The sequence below is a fragment of the Phodopus roborovskii genome, unplaced genomic scaffold (genome assembly GCF_943737965.1).
Source record: "Phodopus roborovskii unplaced genomic scaffold, PHOROB, whole genome shotgun sequence".
Classification (NCBI taxonomy): domain Eukaryota; kingdom Metazoa; phylum Chordata; class Mammalia; order Rodentia; family Cricetidae; genus Phodopus; species Phodopus roborovskii.
In genome coordinates, this window is record NW_026125397.1 from 3,034,607 (window position 1) to 3,052,586 (window position 17,980).

General features: G+C 43.8%; 1 protein-coding gene across 1 annotated transcript in view; it reads left to right on the top strand.

Annotated features, from left to right (window-relative positions):
- Positions 1 to 2,050: 2,050 nt before the first annotated feature.
- Positions 2,051 to 17,980, top strand: part of Map7 (microtubule associated protein 7) — a 102,873-nt gene continuing 86,943 nt past the window's right edge. The window contains exon 1 of the mRNA XM_051175361.1: positions 2,051 to 2,392. Within this exon, the coding sequence (XP_051031318.1) occupies positions 2,260 to 2,392 (133 nt within the window). The 5' untranslated portion in view covers positions 2,051 to 2,259. The remainder of the gene's footprint in view (positions 2,393 to 17,980) is intronic.

Below are 17,980 nucleotides of genomic sequence, written 5' to 3' on the forward strand. Positions count from 1 at the left end.
TGTAAACATTTGAGGCCTTGTGAACTCACCTTGAAAGTAATAGAACCAATTCTACTTTTGTCCAGAGTTACAGCACATAGGTCGACATGATTTTCCCTTGCATTTTTTCAAGCCACCAGTCTAGATCTAAATGTGCATTAACTTAATAAAATCCCCAAGCCTTTGGAGGGAAACATTTTTGAGCATTTATTCATTTCCGTGGAATTTGCTAGCCATTATACCCAGCCATGGGCAGAACAATGCAAGTGAATAAAAACAGCGTATCTTGAGAGAGCTTATAGTTGAGGTGGAAATACCTTGAAAAGAAATGCAAAGCAATGTACTAGTTACAGTGGGTACGTTATAAAATATAATGAGTTGATATATATAAACGACTTCTTATTGCTAGTACTATATTCATCAAATCCTTACTCTCAGCCCCATAAAGTAAACGGAGTCATCACCCCAGCTGTCCAGGGAACACTGGGACACTAGGAGTGCTGGTCCAGTATGCAAAGTTTGTTTCACATGAAGGATTGGTTGCCTTAGAATCTTTGATAATGTGAGATTTTTAAGCACTGAGGTAATTACGTGCAAGAGTAGTTTAGTTTAGGGGCAGAAGGATTGCTTCTGACTTTCTAGATAGATTTGATTTTGATTAAAATGCAAAAGAAAGAACAGTTCTTTTTCGCTAATTTAGCAATTGGCATTTTTGAAATGTTATTTGTTGTAAAAATTACATATTGGCTTTTTTTATACAGTACAAATTTTAATCAGCCTAAAAATGGAGAGTCTTAAAATGAGAAAACTTATTTCAGAAGAAAACAGAAGCCATGCTGCTGTGTGCTTTAGAGAATAGTGCAAAAGCACAGAAATTGTGCCTGGTGTTGAGACCTGCTCAGCAGGGCTGCAGGGGCTTTGCGATAGGGATGTGCTGGGGTGCAAGGCAGCTGAGGCAGCTGCCACTTCCTTTGTTTCTGCCCTTTAGACTTGACCTGCAAAGGGAATGTTCCACAGGGCGGTTTTTAGTGGGAAGAGGTACAGTCCCCAATTTCTAGTCTTCATGGAGGGTCTCAGAGATATGGTACTGGTGGGCATTGTGAATGAGGTGAATAAAAACAGTGTGTCTTGCGGCTGGAGAGAGTGCTCAGCAGTTAAGAGCACTGGCTGCCCTTCCAGAGTACCCAGGTTCAATTCCCAGCACCCACATCAGAGCTCACAACTATCTGTAACTCCAGTTCTAGGGGATCTGACACCCTCACAGAGACATGCATGCAAGCAAAACACAAATGCACATAAAATGATGGATTATTTTTAAAAATAGCATATCTTGAGAGAGTTTATAGTGGAGTTGAAAACAAGCGCAAAGCAATGTCAGACACAGGATGTGATGAGTGTCAGGAGAGAGGGGAGCAGCATGCTGGGCTTGCCCTCCTCTGCTTACTATAATAGACCACCTAGCAGGGGAAAGAAGAGAGCTCCATGCTCCTTACTGAAGAATTGGCTGTTACTTGTGCAGGCAAACTTTTCTTTCTCCTTCTCCATGTATCCTGCCACTCTGCTCTGCCACCCAGAGGAAGAGGGGGCTGCATAGTGGTCTCCTGCTGCAACCAAGCCCTGCTGCTGAGTTCCGAGGACGCTGCATCCCAGGGCAGCTCCCTGCCTCCCTTGATTAGCCTGTGTCAGGGTTGTCAGGGCAACCGTTCGCAGCGGGCAGCGTGTCATCTTTTGCCCTCTGCTGTAAGCGCCTGTTGTGCTGTGCGGCAGCCAGAGAAGACTGGGGAAAGTGCCACCCAGGAAGGAGGAGCCGGGATCTGATTGACAGGTTAAGCAGTCAGTCGGAAGGAAGCATCTGAACCTGACTGGGGAAAGTGCCACAGCAGGAAGGAGGAGCCGGGATCTGATTGACAGGTTAGGCAGTGGGAAGGAGGCATCTGAACCTGTATGTCTTTAATAAGAGTCCTCCCTGGGATGGATGGATGGTGTGTGTGTGCGCGCGCGCACGTGCATGTGTGCGTGTGTGAGAGTGTTTACTCACCAGTGCATGTGCCTATTGGGGGGAGTCAGTAGGAGGGGGCTGCTGCTAGATGAGGGGGAGCTGCAGGGCCTCAGTTGCCAAGTAGCTGGTAGTATCTGTCAGCTGTTTGCACACTGTTTACCCATAAGGGATCTATTACAAGTGCTCAAATGAACCGGCAGCTTAGGAGCTAGCAGCTTCCTGGGAGCTGCAATTACATAAGCATATATTTTTAATATAATTGTTGAACAAGTAGCAGCGGTATGCCTGGATCAGCTACAGCTATCCGACAAGAGAGACTGAAGAAGACCCATGCAAGGCCAATTCCCCTTGGTTTATTCACCATTAATGAGGAAGATGAACAGCAAAAGAATGGAAATTCCAGAAGACCCAAAGGTATGCATTAGCCCTCCCCTTTGGTTGTAGCCAGCCGGATCCAGCTCTTATGCTTCTTATAGTACAGGTTCCAAACTGTACTCAAGGTACCTGCTTCTTGGAGTACCCACGACCTAACACAACTCACCAGTCATGTTTACACTCCCCTTAAAGTGGAGGATGATGAATTGAGAATAATTTTTTTTTTTGCAGATTTAGTCGATTTCAGATCTGCTGTTTCTTAAAACCCAAACTGTTTTCCTACTGTAAAGGTCTTTAATGTCCACTCCTTCATTAAAACAGGGGCCAGTGACTCTGACCTCATCCAGGAAAAGAAATTTGAATTTGAGGGGTTTAAAGGAACAATACCCTCACCTTCCTATAGGCACATTAGATTGTTTTCATTTACTTTAATGAAATGAGTTGTTCTGCAAAAAGGATGGACTGGGTGAAGTGGTTAAAAACAGCCCCTCTCCATGGGCAGAGGATGAGGATGTCTCTGGGTGTTTTTACTAAGATGCTGAGGGACCAGGAAAGAAGGCGAAGTTCCACAGCAACCACAGAAGGTAAAGCCAGGGAGCTAGGAGAGCATTGTGGTGTCTCATAGCTGATAGCTGCTGCTAAGGACTTGTGTGGCAGTTCAAACATGCGGGAGAAAACAGAGAGGTTGAAATGGTGTGGTGTTTTCTCCTACTTCAGACATGTAGCAGCTGGCCAGGCTTAAGTCCCATGTACTGTGTCATCCAAGGCGTTGTCTCATAGCCATTCTCATGCATTTTTGAAGAAGAGCTTTCAGGCTTGTACTTAAGTTTTACAGCATCCTGATTCCCGTAGCCACCTTCCTCAAACTATTCTAGCTGTTCTCTCTAGCAGATGTGGTACCATTTATTTTATTTATTTTTTTTTTGAACTGATTTTTAGCTTGTATTCTGTCACTGGCAAATTATTCTATCACTGATATTATCAAGTTTTCCATAGTATGGCTCAGGGTACCAGCACGGCATGGCAGCCACAAAAGACGAAGCAACAGTAGAATGAGCATAAGCAGAGCCTACTAGCCACTGCTGCGTCCTCCTTTCTGTTAAATGAATCCCCTCGCTTTTGTTAAATAGAACCGACCCTGTCTACTTTAAACCCAGAAGTACTTTTTTCTGCTGGTTTAAAAAACAGAGGTTTTAGCAAATAGAATCTTATTACTGAAGTTGACTTCTTTTTACCGTCAGGGATCCTGTCTGAAGATCAAATGACCTCAGAGATTCAAAGCTGCTGTAGGGAAGGTGCCTCTCCATTTGCCCAGGAGGTGGCAGTTGAGCCAGAGTCTGTGAAAACACTTTGAGTGGTTAGTAGCAGATCATCCAGCCTCTGAGGAGCTGGTAACTTTTTACAGTTAATGCACGCTTTCTGAAGTATTCCCACAGTCAGTGTATTTGTCAAAACAAGGCCCTTTCCTTGAGTGTCTGGAACAATCATTCAGGATAGCTACCCAATTGTTCTGGATAGTTTTCATGACTTTCTCTTCCTCTCTCCTTCTTTGATTTGGTTTGGTTTGATTTTTTTTGTTTGTTTGTTTGGTTTTTTTTTTTTGTTTTCCCCTTCTAATTAAAAGCTGCCCTTGGATATTTTATTTAAAAGAAGGGGGGGGGAGGGAAAGGTCAGAATTTCTAAAGATGTTTGGGTTTTGGCAATTTAAGCACCAAGAGTCATAAATCAAGGAGTTCTTGATTCCCTTGCCATTCATTTATCCCCTTTCATGTCTGCACACAGGCATGGACACACACACACAAACATGCACAAGATGCTGGGGAATGATGTGGGGGTGTGTGGGAAGGATTGCATTCTAATAAGGATGACCAGGGTTTCTTTACATCCCAGTATGTCTTTAATTTGTGACACAGGCAACAGATGAGCCAATGGATAATTCTAGATAGCACTGATTCTGCTTGATGAGTAAAAGTTCTTTGCCTTTGATCTTGAGTTTCTGTTCAGGCATCTGATGAATAGGGATGTCCACTTATGTCCAGCTCTGCCTGCTTGCATGAAGTAGTCCTGAGTTCAGTCCCAAGCTTATCATAAACTGGGTGTGGTGGCCATCAATATATCCCCAGAATCAGAAGTTCGAGCTCACCTTTGGCTACATAGGGAGTTTGAAGGAAGCCTCTGCTGCATGAATACTTGTCTCGAAAAACAAAACCAAACTTTAAAAGCCGTGTCATGAAACCTACACACCTTTTCAGTGCACAGTTGCCTGCACAGACAATTCATTCCTTCTTCTCCAGGTATTCCTTACAGTTGCCTTTGTTGTATTATATCATCTTTTGCAACTTTTAATGGATCTTCTACTTCCAAAACAACCTGATGATACAAGTTGTTTTTTATGATTAACTATTAAGATAAGCAATCAAATTTGGGTTTCTTCCCACTCCACAGCCTAATCAACCAGCCCTGTCTAAACCTGGTGCACAATACTGGTTTGCATGCCTAATGCCTTTTTTCTGTCGTTATCATTAATAAAGAACCTTGCTATCTGAATTCATTAAGCTGAGTGCTACTGGCGAGGATTGCTCTGGGTTAGGGATGAGTGCTGTCTCTTCGGGTGTGATACTGTTGAGTAACCATCACCAGGCTCTCACAGGAATGAACCGTGTGACTGCCATCTAGACTCCTGGGTAGTGTGGCCTCTGAGTTACATGGTGGACTGAGTCAGGAATTTGGTCAGCTAATAGACAGATCAATTCTTAAAGCAGTGAGCACTTGTCCATGGAATTGGAATGCAATGTTTTACATGCCTTACAGTTGCTGACACATAGTGTTTATATAATACTGGAGCAAGCTAGGCTGATACTGCTGTTTGCATGTCTCCAAATGCTGAATCTCTGTGTAATACTGACCTCGGGCCTGCCTGAGCGAAGTCTTTTAGGTACTGTTGTAAGTAAATGCCTTTGCTAGGTTTCAAGGCATGCTTGCAGAATTTTTCCAAGCATGGTGTGTTATTAAGTAATGAGGCATTTTTTTCCTTTGTTCATTAGCTGTTCACTGTGGAAGTATTCTTTAGGAGTGTTGCAGAAGTGTTGTCATGCAAAGATAATTGAGTATTTTTGCCCTCAGAAGTGTGTTAACTGTCTAGTAGAGGAGGACAAATGCAGCCAATAATATGAGTGAAAATTGAAATGGTGGGGGGGGGGACTCAGAAGAAGGGAGGGAGCGACGGAAATGTGGATGATGTGCTCATGACAAAGCAGTTAGCCTGGAGACTGAAGCAGGAGGATCACAGCAGATGCCTGAAGCCTATCCCAGACATCTGGATGAGGATGGAAAAGCATCTGGAAGCACATATAGGGCCCAAGGCAGGAAGTAGGATGAATGGTTGAAAGGTTTCTTTAAAAATAATACCAAAACCTAGTTACAGATATGTGCCACCACTCCTGGTTCGGCTTGATTTTTATATAAACCTGATTGGCTTCCAGCCCCAGTGCTAAGTTTATTTGTGAGACTTGACTCCAAATAACTTATTTTTAAAAAATTACCACCTTCAGAAGATGACCCTATCTGTGTCTGCGCAGTCTCTCTGCCTCCTGCCTCCATGCTTCCTCTCCAGTCATCCTCCGGGACACAAGGCAAAGGCCTCTGGGACAGCAGGTCTCCTCACCTCACATGCTTTGGAGCCTCCTGATGGCAATGCTCCCCTGAAGACAATGTCACAACCATGACTCCCAGCCATCTTTGGTCTATATAGGTATTTCCATTTAGCGCCTGGTGTCTTGTTTATTTTATTTTTGAATAAACCTCCATTGGAGAGTTTGTCCCACTCATCTGGAGTTTAGCTTCCCTCTGTCTTGGATTACTTTCGATTGCTATGACAAAGACCAACCAAATGCAATTTATTGAGGAAGAGGTTGTTTTCCAGTTACGGTTGCAGTCCCCATGAAGGGAAGTCAGCAGAAACTCAAGGTGGGAACCTGGAGGTAGGAACTGAAGCAGACACCATGGAGGATGCTGCTTTTTGCTTTGCTCCTGCTCGTTGGCACAGATTGTTTTCTTATAAAGCCCCCAGAACATCTGCCCAGGTGTGAGCACAGTGAGCAGTGAGCATCTGCCCACAGTGAGCAGAACCATCCCTTAGCAATCATTAACCAAGAAACTACCCCAGAGATTGCCTGCTGGCCAATATGAATGAAGTATTTCCTCTATTTATGTTCCTGCCATGTGTCAAGTTGAAAAAAAAAAAAATCTAACCAGGATACCTGGAAAAATTGGAAGGCATGCCACACCTGGTCATTTCTTCTTCTCAATAATTAGCAAAAGCTAATTGGCAGCTACCATACAGAGGAGTCATGCTTCCAGTATAACCCATTCTATAACAGAATGTGCACCAACTGGTCTACCTCTGTTGCTGCATTGCCATGACCATTTGTTTTTAATTAAAGTCCTTGACCTAAAAAAATAAAATAAAATAAAATTCAAACTCCTTACCCTGGATGTGAGGTTTCCTGTGGTCTGGTCCTTTCTCCCTCATCATTCTCCCCCTTTAACTGTTCAAACTCTGTGCCCTAGCTGCACCAAAAGCATGACATTTCCCTGTCCCCTTATTCTCCTCTGTGTCCTTATGGCCTTCCCTTGACCCTTACACATGGTTTGGAATCAGATCAGATGTTTTAGACCTCCCTTCCTCACTGGGCTCCTCTAAGAACCCTCTCCCCTCACTGCCAGCCTCCCCATCCTGGTGCAGAAGGGCAACCTTTCACCATGCTTCTTCGATCCTGAGTCTGAGCTTGGGTCTCTTCTGCTGCTCGTCATTGGCTACACCTGCATACTCTACCTGGCCCTTAGACTGGAAGCCTAAGGCCTGGGCAGAGTGTATAGAGTGATGAAGAAGGTAAATTTAGCATCCAAAATAACTTCTACAGGCTCTAAAGGTCTGATGGGGATTCTAAGAAACATGGGGAGCATTAGAAGTGACCCTCCAAGATAACTCCTGACAGTGTGTATTCCCTGGCAGTCACATTATTCTACCACACTGCGTTTAGATAATATTATCCCAGGATTTGGCTTCATTTTTCTGTTTCCTGTGATTCTGTTATTCTCTCTAGTGTAGAAATGAAGGCATATACTTGCCTGGTGTAGTGACCACTGGGCTTGTGTCAGGGTTAATAATACTTTCTGTCTGTTAGCTGTTTAGATTAAATTGTAGTGAAATAAAATGTCCCCATGAAATCATAACACAGTAGCTCTAAAACAGTTTTCCTCCCGCCCTTGTTAAGCTGAATTTACAGAGCCTTTGGCGCATTCGCTGCTGGCTAAGGTGCGCAGATGGAGTATGATCTGCCCCCACCACACATGCGCCTGTTGGAAGTGTCTGCATGGTAAATCATGAGTCTTTGTTCACAGGACAATCTTGACACAAGGCAGCTGAGTACCACTCTGCTGTCCTTGAGCATCTTCCTGCTCCTCTTCCCTTGTTCTATAGGACATTGCTATTACCAGTGTCCTTTCTCGGCCATTTCAGAACAAGGTAAGTGGTTTTAGTAAGGAGACTTGGCAGTTAGTGAGGCAGCAGGTATCCTGAGCATAGGAACCCTCAGAGCCCACCCCCACAGTGACACACTTCCTCCAACAAAGCCACACCTCCCAACAGTGCCACTCCCTGTGACATTATGTGGCCTACATTCAAGCTACCACAGGCCCTAAAAGTGATCTTTGTAAATATAAAAAGTGTTGAAGCAAGGATGATAGCATCTGATCTACAAATTTTTCTTTGTGGAATCTCTAAGCATTTGTAAAAAAAGTGACTTGAGCTGTGTCTCAGGCATTCTATGTTAAGGAAGAAGTCACTGCATGTCTGTCGTTTATGAATAATCAGTGTATTTTACACATAGACACTATATAAAATGAAATTTCTTGAAATGGAAAATGGGCTTAAATTAAATAGATGTGGTTAAAAGACAACCGCTGAAATCATAGGAACCAAACACAAATATTGGCTTAGAAATCCCCAGCTTGTAACTTTTTGACATTATTTATTGGAAGGTTATAGTCTGTTTGAATTGAGGTTTTTGTTTTTTGTTTTGTTTTTGTTTTTTAAGTGGTTTTTTGAGGCAAGGTTTCTCTGTGTAGTGGTCCTGGCTGTCCTGGAACTCACTCTGTAGACCAGGCTGACCTCATTTAACTCACTGACATCCACCTGCCTCTGCCTCCCAAGTGCTGGGGCTAAATGTGCATGCCACCACTGCCAGGCTTTGAACTGAGTTTCTTATTGTCTACTAATTATCAGTGCTTCAAGGACTAACTTTAATTTTGCTGTTTCCAAGAAGTATTCCAAATGTACCGTCATCATAGTATTAGTTTTGTTTTGTCTTATTTTGTTTGTTTATTTGTTTTGGTTTTTTGGCTTTTTGTTTGTTTGTTTGTTTCCTAGTTTTTTTATTAAGGCAAAAACTTATATAGCCCAGGCTATACTCCAATTTCAGAAATTATGGATATCTAAGAGGAACCTGACTTATTTGGGGTATCCTCTGCGTTAATTTTCAAAGGCAAGTAATATCCCCACTGCACGCAAAGGCCAGAGGCAGAGGCTTAAAGTGTGTCCCGGATGGGCAGAAGGCATTGAGTTTGAAGTATCTACCAGACTGCAGTTCTCTATGCTGAGGACAGAATCCAAATCCTATTGTTGAGGCCATCATCCCAGTAAGGGTTTGCTAGTGAGAATATAAATTGTTTCTAGATTCTAAAAAATTTGCAAACCCAAGTCCAGTGTGGAGCCCGGAACTGATGTGGAGTGTGGTGTTGAAATAGAGTTGAAGAGTATGGATGGAGGAAAATGTTCACCTTCATTCTTTCGTATATATTATCTGAGGGCCTAGAGTCATCCTCATTAAAGACCCTGGCCTTATTCAGTAAGAGTAAGGTATTAAAGTAACAGGGTTCAGCAATAGCACCTGTCCTAAAGCCACTTGAGGTGAGCACCGCCTCTGCACTGTTAGCGGGATCATCAGGGGTCGCGTATTATCAAGAGGTGGCTTAGGAGAGTGAGAGCCTTGTAAGCAGCCTTAGCAATCTTCCTGAACAATGTAACACAAATGCACCATTAAAAGTTTTCCATGTAGATAGTTGCCCTGATCCCCCACATGGAACTGTGCAGCTTCAAGGCCCCTTTTCTCAGGGACACAACAGTTCATGGTGAGAAAACAGGATGCTAGGAACAGGTCAGCCAGGCTGGCAAGAGTACTGTGGCCACAGATCCCAGTGAACTACTGTTTAAAAGACCGTAGTATAATAGGAAAAGTGCTGCTTACAAAGTACCTTGTTCACCCATGTCAGGCTTTCCTCATCTGTGATATAAAATAAGTCATGCTCAGGGGTAGGTGAGGACCAGAAAGGCTGTAAGTACATAACACACTTCTGGAACAAAGCTGAAACCCATAAAACAGGAGGATTATACTGGTGATCTGTAACCAAATGACCCATATTTCTTTTCACTTGTGTTTTGTAAGATTTATTTTATTGTTAGTTTTGCGTATATGTGTGTATCTCTGTATGAATATGTGCAGATGTGTGTAGATTTGAAGAAGGCATCAGATAGTCAAGTTGAAGTTACTGGCCAATGTGAGCTGCCTGATACTGATGCTGGGAACTGAACTTGGGTCCCCTGCAAGAGCAGTATGTATTCCTAACTGCTAAGCCATCTCTCCAGCCCTCTATTCACTTTCTGTTGATTGGCCTTTAAGGGAGCACTACCATGCTAGACTGATCCACTGCTTTGCTCAGTGTGTTTATATAGAGATGCTTCTCCTAGCCAGTCTCTCTCTCTCTCTCTCTCTTTCTCTCTCTCTCCAGACAGGGTCTTGCTGTGTAGCCCTGGTTGCCTTGGAACTTGCTATGTAGACCAGGCTAGTCTTGAACTCAGAGATCTCAGCCTTTGTCTCCTGAGTGCTGGGATTCAGGGCATATGCCACCACACCCAGCCTTGAGGAGTTTTTAGTAATTTCCTTGCCATGGCCTTGTGTGACTAGATCCTTGTTCTATGCTTATTCTTATGAATCAAACATATTAGACGTCAGGTAGGTTACTCATGAGGTACTCTGTAATTTTCTTGTGTTTAATGAGGGAAGTAAATTACTACATTAGGTCAGATCACCTCACTTGCTTCAAATACAATTAAAGGTGTGTACTTTTTATTCCTTAAAATTAATGGCAAATTTAGTCTTTCTTGATCAGGGAACAATAGCAATGATTCATCTTGGAGTGTTCAAAAGGATTTTTTTTCTTAAAATTAGGAAGGTATGTGTGGATGTGCCTGTCACTTGATGGGGATGTTCTAGAACTGTAGGCAGGTTTCCACAAGTGTGTGGAGTTAACAGATGCTTGTGCCCTGCGTGGTTAATGCCCATCTTTATTTTAGAATGTCTTTCTCTGTGACAGTCTTCTTTCATTCATTAGTCAGCTGGCAATAGGTACCTCAGACACATAGGACAGCAAAGCACATAATTAGATGACATGCTGTCATCAACCGTGTGTGCAACTCGGTCTTTGTATCCTGAAGCAGTGGACCCTGGAGACCATCTGGCTTGCCTTAGCCTTCCCCCATCTTCTGTGTGGCCCCTACTGCTCCTCCCCTTTCCTTTGCTCTACCTGATCCTTGCTGACTTGACCGTGCGTCCTTTCCATAAAGACATCCCCAAGCCAGGTCTCAGGTTTCATTGATCATTATGAGTTCCAGCCAAAGTATAAAGTTTGTGTGTGCTTGTTTGCTGAGTCACTGTTAACGTCTCATTCTCAAGTCAAACTGTGCCCTCCTGAACCCTAATACAGAGTTTGGTGCAGTTGAGGCTCCTTGAATATTGGTTGTATGAGCAGGTATCACAAAGAAAAATATAAAATTGACAGTAACATATCCAGAAGATGTTTACATTTATCTAGAACACATGGCCTTAAGTTTCCTGGTTGGTACATACTCGTTTTCCATTTAGCCTTAGGGAAATGCCTTCTAGAAGCGGGTCCCAGACTGCCTGGCACATAGGGTGTTGAAGCACAGATCTGATCTCTCTGGAGCTGCAAGCCAGAAAGATTGGGGGGAAGGCCCCCAAGGAAGTCTGGTTCTACTGGCTTGAACGGTCCAGGGCTAGGACTTTGTTCCGAACCTGGCAGAAGACAGACATCAGATTGATCATTACCCTGCCGGTGATTACTATTGTGACTTTTGTTTGGAAGACCTTTGCCCGCTGGCCTTTAGATGGAAGTGAATTGTTGATTTTAAACTAGACAATGGTCTGAGACTGTTGTAACTTACCTGCATCAGGTTCTGGTGGTAGGTCCTGCTAGAAGCACCTTCTACCATTGTACTTTTTTAAGTACCAGAAACTAATTATGAGATGCTCATCATGACCATGTTTGTATTATTGTTACATTTTATTTTTATTATTTATTTTTTATTATTATTTCCTTTCGAGAAACTGGAACTCACTATCAAGGTCGTAAAGCCTAAGTTGTAGGCCAGTGAGAAATGACCTAAGAAATCCCCAGTGATTTTAAATTCCCCCACCCACACTAGCTGCTCTGGGCATCAGAAAATGTCCTGGAAAGACTCTTGGCGCTGCTGCTAAGTTAGCAAAACCCAGTTGCATTCCTGCCTGTCCCTGCCCATCCAAGTGCATCTCATTAAGGCACCCTCGGAAGTTGCCTTTTATGCCTCTCTTTTATAAAGCCATCTCGGCATCGGATTTTTTTAAGACCTAGAAAAACAGGTTCCTTTGTGGGCAGCCCTTCAGTCAGCATTATAAAGATGCAGAGTGGCAGCCTAGACCTTGGGTTTCAAAAGCTCAGCGTTGAGATTTTACTCTAGGCTTGCTTGGGGAGCCATGTTTTCTTTTCATGAATGTATTACAGCTAATTCTCCTGTGTGACTGCAGCACTAATCCTTGTCCTCATCTGCACGTGGAAGTGTTCATTATCCTGCAGCTTCCCATTACCTCCGGTAGTATGGAATACTATGGCATCCACAGCAGCATGAGTTATGAAGAGAGCTCTAAACCAGCCACTTGATCAACACTTCTGATCACTAACGAACTTCATCTATTTTCTCTCAATCCACTGCCTTCTATAAATGCAGTGACATGCCGGGAGCTGCACTTCAACCCCATGTAGGCCTCGGCAGTCCAAGGCTCTGCTGGGACTTGTTTGCACTCTGCCTACCATACCATGAACCTAGACATTCCCTGAGGCCCAGCTACTTCAGCAAGTCCTGTGCTAGTAGTCAGTGTGCTACATGTGTCCATATATGTGAGTGCATGTTCCTGCAGGCCTAGAGCCTCACCTCCTGAGAACCCACGCCTGTGTGCATCTCAAATTTCTGCCTTTGGGTGTTAGGGTTGTTCAACCTGTGTGTCTTTGGCCTTAAAGGGGAGGGGAATGTTATAATTGATAATTTAAGAAAATGCTAGAAAAGATAACGTAATAAATACCCACATGTTCGTGATCTCATCCACTAAACATATTTAAACATTTTATAGTAAAAGACCCAATACTACGGTGTATGTCATAGCTAATGGCTAGTGTTGTTATTTCTCCTGTACCCTTAGTCAACTTTTGTCTGAGTCTCTGTCTCCTCAATTCCTTGTCCCAGAGAGGGACGATATTGACCCTTCTCAGACCTTTCTGTGTCTTTGATACATGCACACGTGTCTATAAATACCACATCACCTGTCAGTTTGCAGCTTTGTGCTGCCCCGATGTCTAGAGTGCTCAGGGATCTGCAGCCTCTGTTGATGGAGGAGTTGACTGCAGCTGTACGCTGTACCCTTTCAAGGACTTCTAGGGCGTGTGTGTGTTCCTGGAAGCGGGTGGTGTGTGCCTGGCATGTGCAGAACTGCCTCCTGGGCCGCGGGGAGGAATCGTTTCCCCACATCCTCACTTAGCCTCCATGTAATAAGACACTTAGATTCATGATTTGGATGGATTTTAAATGGTATTTGATTTCAATGAACTAAAATAGGAGGCATCAACTCCTATGAATTCTTTTTAAGTAACAGAAGTGACAGGACCCCAGAGATGTTTCCTCCCGAGGAAGGCAGGGGAAACCACCACACTGCTCATGGGCATTGGAGCATACTGTTTTTGAGAGATGTGGGAAGGCAGTTTCCACAGTATTGCCTTAGTGGCTTTGGTCAGACCTGGCTTCAACCCGCTCCGAATAGTGCCTGCATTCTGAAGACCTGGGCCTTTTAATTTCCTGCCTGTTGATTCTTCCTCTTCATGTTTAGCTCACTGTTCCTAGGTGAGGAGAGGCTGCAAAGTATGCAGATTATGGCAGGCTTTGATCCAATTACTTCACCCAAAATTTCATTCAGGGTAAAGGATACTACATGAGGAAAGGGGGAGCGAGCATGTGGAGAAAACAGTACTTAGAATCAGATTTGCTAATCGTTTGCGGGAGTCCATTATTCATGGACTCCTTGGGCTTGATCAGCATGTGTAAAGTATCAACTCCACAAATGCTGGGCATTAACGTGAATAATTAAAAGGCCAGGAGGTAGCACTGTGTGGCTGAGGGCTTCTTTATTGCTGTGGAGGCTATTTTAGTCAGTGAGAGGAAGCTGGAATATGTAGACAGCTAGTCTGAAGACCACAGTTGTTGCTTTTAGCCTGGCCACAACGCATGTGTGGCTGCCTTATTTTCCTGGAAAAAGAAAGTTGCTGTTCTGGGAAGAAAAAAAAAGAAAAAAAAAAAAAAATCAATGTTCTGTGGTCTCTGTATCAGTAACATGCAGTCTGAATTCCTGTAGTGGGGGCTGTGCTCAGCATAACCCAGACAGACTAAGAATACAAGTTGCCAGATGATGCTAGGTAAATCAGGGTCTTAGTCTCATTCATAAAATAATTCAAGAATTGACTTAAACAGAGGTTCTAGGACGGTTTCATTAGACTTTAGAAGAAAGGGCCCCAGGGCACTAACAACACAGTAAAATCTTATCAGCTGCCCAGAGGAGGAAAATGAGAGAAAGGAGGAGGAAAGCTATGTTGTTTGAAGTACTGGCTTGCAAGTCGAGCATATGAGGGGGGCTTTAGCAAGATAAGGTAACCCAGGTACCGGAAACAGCATTCTTAGGTTCTGGCCAGCACCCCAAAGAAAGATACAGAGAAAAGTCAAAACATGGACAGACCCAACAGAACCTCATGGCTGCGTGGCTTGTAGGGGCTCTGATGGAGGGTAGAGAGGGTTACAGTACCTCATTAAAAAGATAATTATTCTGCCCAACTCTTTAGCATGGCTTAAAGTGAGCCCACCTTCCCAGAGGTCTTGTAGCTGATTCATCAACCCTGTCTGACCAGAATGTTAGCTCTACTCAGGCCAGAGAATCTATTCTCTGGTCCTTTACTGCCACTGAAGCAACAGGTCCTCGTCCTAGTACTCAGGCTACCCCATAAGCCATGCGCTGCTCCACCATGCTGCGTTTCCCTAACGGGTCTGTTGTCTTCACTGGGGATGGAATTTCAGGGGTCTCTACTGAGATGCAGCTGGGATTACAGAAAAGAACTTCAGGGCAAATCACAGCGAAGCAAAGTCCAGAAGTTTCCTGAGGAGAAAGGGGGAGAGTTGGGTTTCGACCCCCTTGACAGTTGCATATCAGATATCAGACATTTACATTACATTACCATTCCTATCAGTAGCAAAATTACCGTTATGAAGTAGCAATGAAATCATTGGGGTCACCACAATATGGAACTGTATTAAAGGGTTGCAGCATTGGAAGGTTGAGAACCACTCTAAGGTATAGTGTTTCTACTTCTTTCCTTTTGAAACAGGGCCTCAGTCTGTAGCCAGGGCTGGGTCCAGATATCACAGTGTGAGCCTCCAGAGTACTGGGATCATAGTGTGCACTCCCAAAAAAGGCCGGTGGCATCTCTAACATTATTGTATCAACTAAAGGGAGTTTACTGTGGTCCAGACTGTTTTCATAGTGACCCACATCAACGAGAAAGTGTGCTTACTTGAGCCAGCTCTCTAGGCAAATCTTCCTTAGATAAATATGTGTAAATATTAGAAGCTAACAACCATCAAACATTAGCAATGTGTTCCATGAAGCATGGTTTAAGATGAAAAAGACCTTTTGAAGAAACAATGCAGGACTGTGAGCAATAAATTTCCTCTCCCAGGATACGTGTGAAACCTAAGGCATTTAGAATTTTTATCAGAATAGTTGTTTAGTGTGATGCTTGCCAATACTTTACCCAAACTCTTTCCATGTAACACATGCTTTATATAGCTAATCCATAGCACCATGCTGCTTGGACACTCCAGCCCTCAAAAAGCTACATAACCTATTTTCTTTATGGCATACGCAGCCCTGGGTAATTTGTTATAGTAACACAAAACAGGCTACCTCACAGTCTGTGCTTCCAGACTGGCGGGTTAGCTTTTGGCTACAACAAAAAGTGTAGCTTGTCTTTGAGGCATTCTTTAGCTGTTTTTGAACTACAGCCCATTTTAAACTTGCTTGACTTGTAGACCCTGAAAGTTCAGTTAGCATGGGTGAAATGTCCTTTTCTGTCATTCTCGGCTCCCTCAAAAGCCCTGGAGGCAGACTCCTTATCTTACAAGCCACTCCACCTCAGGGGACTTCAAAGTCACCTTCACTTTTACTACTAACAACAGTCCTTGGAGGTAAAGGGTCAAGAGAAGGGGAACAAATCTCCCCCTCGCCAAGAGAAAACCCAAAGCAGGCCTTGCCTCTTTCTGTCTGTTGGAGTAGCCTTGTGATTCAGTTGTGGTGTCTCTAGGCTAAATCATGAGAACCCCTGGCTGTTTGGAATTCCTCAAGGATGAGATCTCAGCGATACATTCGAGGTTCACTACACTTGCAGCTACATCTGACTTCCCTGGGTTTTGCATCCTACAGGAAGGGTGGTATTAAGATGAGCAGAATGAAATCCACCCATGGCTTTTTACATTGTAAAATCAGAATACAGAGAAGGACAGATGACAGATATCCTTGAGATGGCCAACCCCAGCAGCATGCGTACTTCCTGCCTGGCCCTTCACAGCCCAAGGCCTGCTGAGCCTTGCCTTGGGCATTCCGTGTAGGTGGAAAGATGGTTGAGCATAATGAGTGAGGACACTGTCGGTGGAATTGGAAGGCTCTGGGCCCACTTCTGGCTCCATTGCCTTTATCAGTTATAACCTCAGGCAAGTCATGTGACCTCTGAGCCTATTTCTCTCCAACCCTGTCAAATGGTGATGATAACAAGTGCTGGCTTCAGTTATCACATGGTTAAACAAGAGGACATGTGTTGGGACCAATACACTGTGAATGAGATTTATTGGCCTATGTCAATGGCATGTGCATAGACAGAATGCAGGGAAACCTCTTTCCTTGGAAGTGAAAGACCCATGAAGCCTCAGACTAGCTGACCCAAAGAGGAGAAAATGCCGCAAAACACACATACTTGCAGGCACCTGTAAGCATGGTACTCAGGACCCTTGAGTTGGGGAGGAACTGATTTTGACACCTGCTGGTCTACATATTAAGACGCTGCCTCTCTCAGAAGAGGGGGAGACCAAATGAGAGCATGAGAGAGGGCGCCCTAGGCCTTCCCTACCTGGAGGTCGGTCTCATCTGAATGCCTGTACAGCTGTGGCTTCACAGCTGTGGGTGACTTCTCCTAGTATTGCCATAACAAAACACCCATCTGTGGCTTCAACAACAGCAATTTGTTTCCTTCATCTAGAGATTAGAAGTCTGTCAACATGTCCTGAGGGATGGCTTCTTCCGGAGCCCATTTGCTAATTTGTCTCTGTCCTGGATTCTCACTTCTGCCAATCAGTGACTTCATGTCCTATGATAAGAACACCGTAGGGCCTCGTTGACCTTACTTCTTTGAAGCACTGTTTCTAAACAGACTCACACTCCAAGGTCCTGGGAAGTAGCGTTTCAGTTCATGGTGAGTTCTGATTTTCACAGTTCTCTGTGTGTATTAACTGGCCCTGTATAGGAAACTTGCAGTAATTTAGTCTAGTTCAAATGGAAACTTCTCTTGGACCTGAATAGGGAGAATCCTACACACCAAGGAAGGCGAGGGGGAGAGCCATGATGTTGCTACAAGCCTTTAACACATTTCCTCACACTGGGTAAGCACTCAATATCCACTGATATGCTGGCCATAGGTGTATAAACTGGCATTTTTACAGATACAGTTTTTAGCTTTTTGAGAACTTTATGTATGATCACTCAGTGCAGGTTTATACCCCTCCTGGTATAAACCATTTTTAAGAGATAAATTTAGAGCCAGATATAATGGCACATGCTTGTAATATCAACACTCCAGAGGCTGAGGCAGGAGAATCTCTTTGCAAGGTAGGCCACCTTGGGCTACATAGTAAAGGAAAGGCCAGCCTAGGCTACAGAGTGAGACCCTATCTCAAAATAAATGGGGGGAGGGACAGAATGGGAAACTTTATCTGCATTGTAAGGCTACTGAATAATTTCTAGTACATATTGAAAGGTTTTTTTTGTTTTGTTTTGTTTTGTTTTTATTTTAACTCCTAATGCATTTTTAAATGAGTGTTTTTAGACTTGTAAGCCCAGGAAGACATTCTGCAGAACGTCTCTTGAGCCACCA